This window comes from Geospiza fortis, unplaced genomic scaffold, assembly GCF_000277835.1.
Source record: "Geospiza fortis unplaced genomic scaffold, GeoFor_1.0 scaffold62, whole genome shotgun sequence".
NCBI classification, from domain to species: domain Eukaryota; kingdom Metazoa; phylum Chordata; class Aves; order Passeriformes; family Thraupidae; genus Geospiza; species Geospiza fortis.
In genome coordinates, this window is record NW_005054548.1 from 639,040 (window position 1) to 640,926 (window position 1,887).

A 1,887-nucleotide genomic window follows, 5' to 3' on the forward strand; every position below is an offset into this window, starting at 1 on the left:
ACACAAAATGGCCCAGCCTGGGGCCTGCAAACCAGTCAAAAACATAAAAACTATAAAATCAGGTTTAGGGAGGGGGCAGCAGGGAGGCAACAAAGTTTTTGGAACCACCTCAGATTTCCCAAAGCCCATTAGGCTTTTCCCCTTCTCCTGCAGCAAAACCCCAGTGGAGAAGAGGACCCAGCAGAGGGGAACAGCCACAAACTGGTCCTGGCCACAGCTGAGCTGTGTTTTTACAGGACTGAGGCTTCCTCCTGCAACCTGGCCACCAGATAAATGCCCAGAGCTCATCACCTCATCACCAGCCTGGGGACCTGAACCTGCAGATTTCCCCAGCAGATTGGCTGAGCTGGGGCTGCAGAAGGTGAGCTTAGCCCTCACACAGGTGCAGCACAGTGCTGCCTGTCACCTGCCTGTTCTTTAGGTACCAACACAGGCTGCCAAACCTGCAGAAGTCACCAGCAGATGTGGGAACAGCCAATGCCAGCATGGCTGGTGTGGCCCCACACAGAAAGCACAACCTGTATTGACCCTGGGTTGGCTTCTGGCCAAGGCTGGCCACACAGCAATGCCACAAACCACACAGCAGGCATCACAGATTTGGCCATCAAACCCAATGGGATCCAGACTGGGCTCTTCCAGGCCTCCCAAAGCAGCAGGGAGTGGGGGGATCAGCAGTGGGATCTGGCTGGAGAAGGAGAGATCCTGTGACTCACTAACAGCCACTGAGCTGCAGCAGAGCTGGTGCCTGTCCCTGCCCAGCCCTGTGCCTGGAGGCCATCACATATCTGAGCCTGACTCTCATTTCCCTTCATCCCCTGCCATCAGGGCATCCAGCCACAGCTCAACCTGGCAGGCACTTTTCTTTGAGCTCAGGAGCTCTGGCACAGACACAAACGTGCACCTGCACCTCCCCATCCATGCCACAGGCAAACGTGTCCTTCTGAGACATAAAGACTTTAATATTAAAATAACTTTGTATAAAAATACTTTTGGAGACTGATGGCAAGCAGCCTTCCACACACCACAAAAGGCACCAGAGCCCTGCAGCCTGGTCAGTCAGGAAGCCAGAGCAGAGCCAGAGCAGCAGGTACAGGAAAACACCAGCCCTCCTGCAGATCAGAAGGCACAATGGAGCCAGCTCCAGAACTGGAGAAACACACTGGGGCTTGCTCCAGCCACAGCTCTCTTGCTGATTCCCTCTAGGACAGCACTGGTGAGGAAAGAGGCACTGCCTGAGCCCAAACACCCCAAGTCATCCTGGGGAGGAGAAGCCCAGCTGGCACTGGGATGCCCAGCCCCTGCTGGGACACAGACAGAGCAGCAGCAGCTTAGATCTCCCCTAAATCCTCATAGAGAGGTGACAAGCTGTACTCATCCACACACTGCTCCTTCTTCTGCAGCTGCTGGGGCTTCACCACCTGGCTGTAGAGCACCTCCACGTTGTTGTTGTTGCTGCTGTTGAGGCTGGGTTTGGTCAGCACCTTCTCAGGGGCAGCGCTGCCCCATCGCCTGCCAGGCTCCTCCACCCTTTCTGCCCCTTTGGGGATAAAGGCTGCCTGGGGCTTGGGGGCTGGCACTGGCTTGGGGTTCTTGGCCTTGGCAGGGAAGTTGGGTACCGAGTAATCGTCAGTGCTGGGGTTGTAGGGGTACTCATAGCCCCCCCTGCCATCGTGGCCCTGCATGCGCCAGGCCTCGCTCGTGGGCCGCGCCTCATCGTAGATGTACGTGAAGGGATGCAGCGAGCGGGGGGCACGGCCTTCAGGCTCATCATAGATGTGCTCCTTGTGCCCAGGGACAGCCTGGCCACGACCCTCAGCCCTGCCCTGGCCCTCAGCCCTGCCCTGGCCCTGCCCCTCGGCCCGGACCTGCTCATACGGGCCCGAGTAA

At 57.6% G+C, this 1,887-nt stretch overlaps 1 protein-coding gene across 1 annotated transcript in view; it reads right to left on the reverse strand.

Annotated features, from left to right (window-relative positions):
- Positions 1-938: 938 nt before the first annotated feature.
- The window catches only part of DOK1 (docking protein 1), a 3,588-nt gene continuing 2,639 nt past the window's right edge, over positions 939-1,887 (reverse strand). The window contains 1 exon segment of the mRNA XM_031064001.1: positions 939-1,887. This exon segment is cut by the window's right edge and continues 26 nt beyond it. Within this exon segment, the coding sequence (XP_030919861.1) occupies positions 1,329-1,887 (559 nt within the window). The 3' untranslated portion in view covers positions 939-1,328.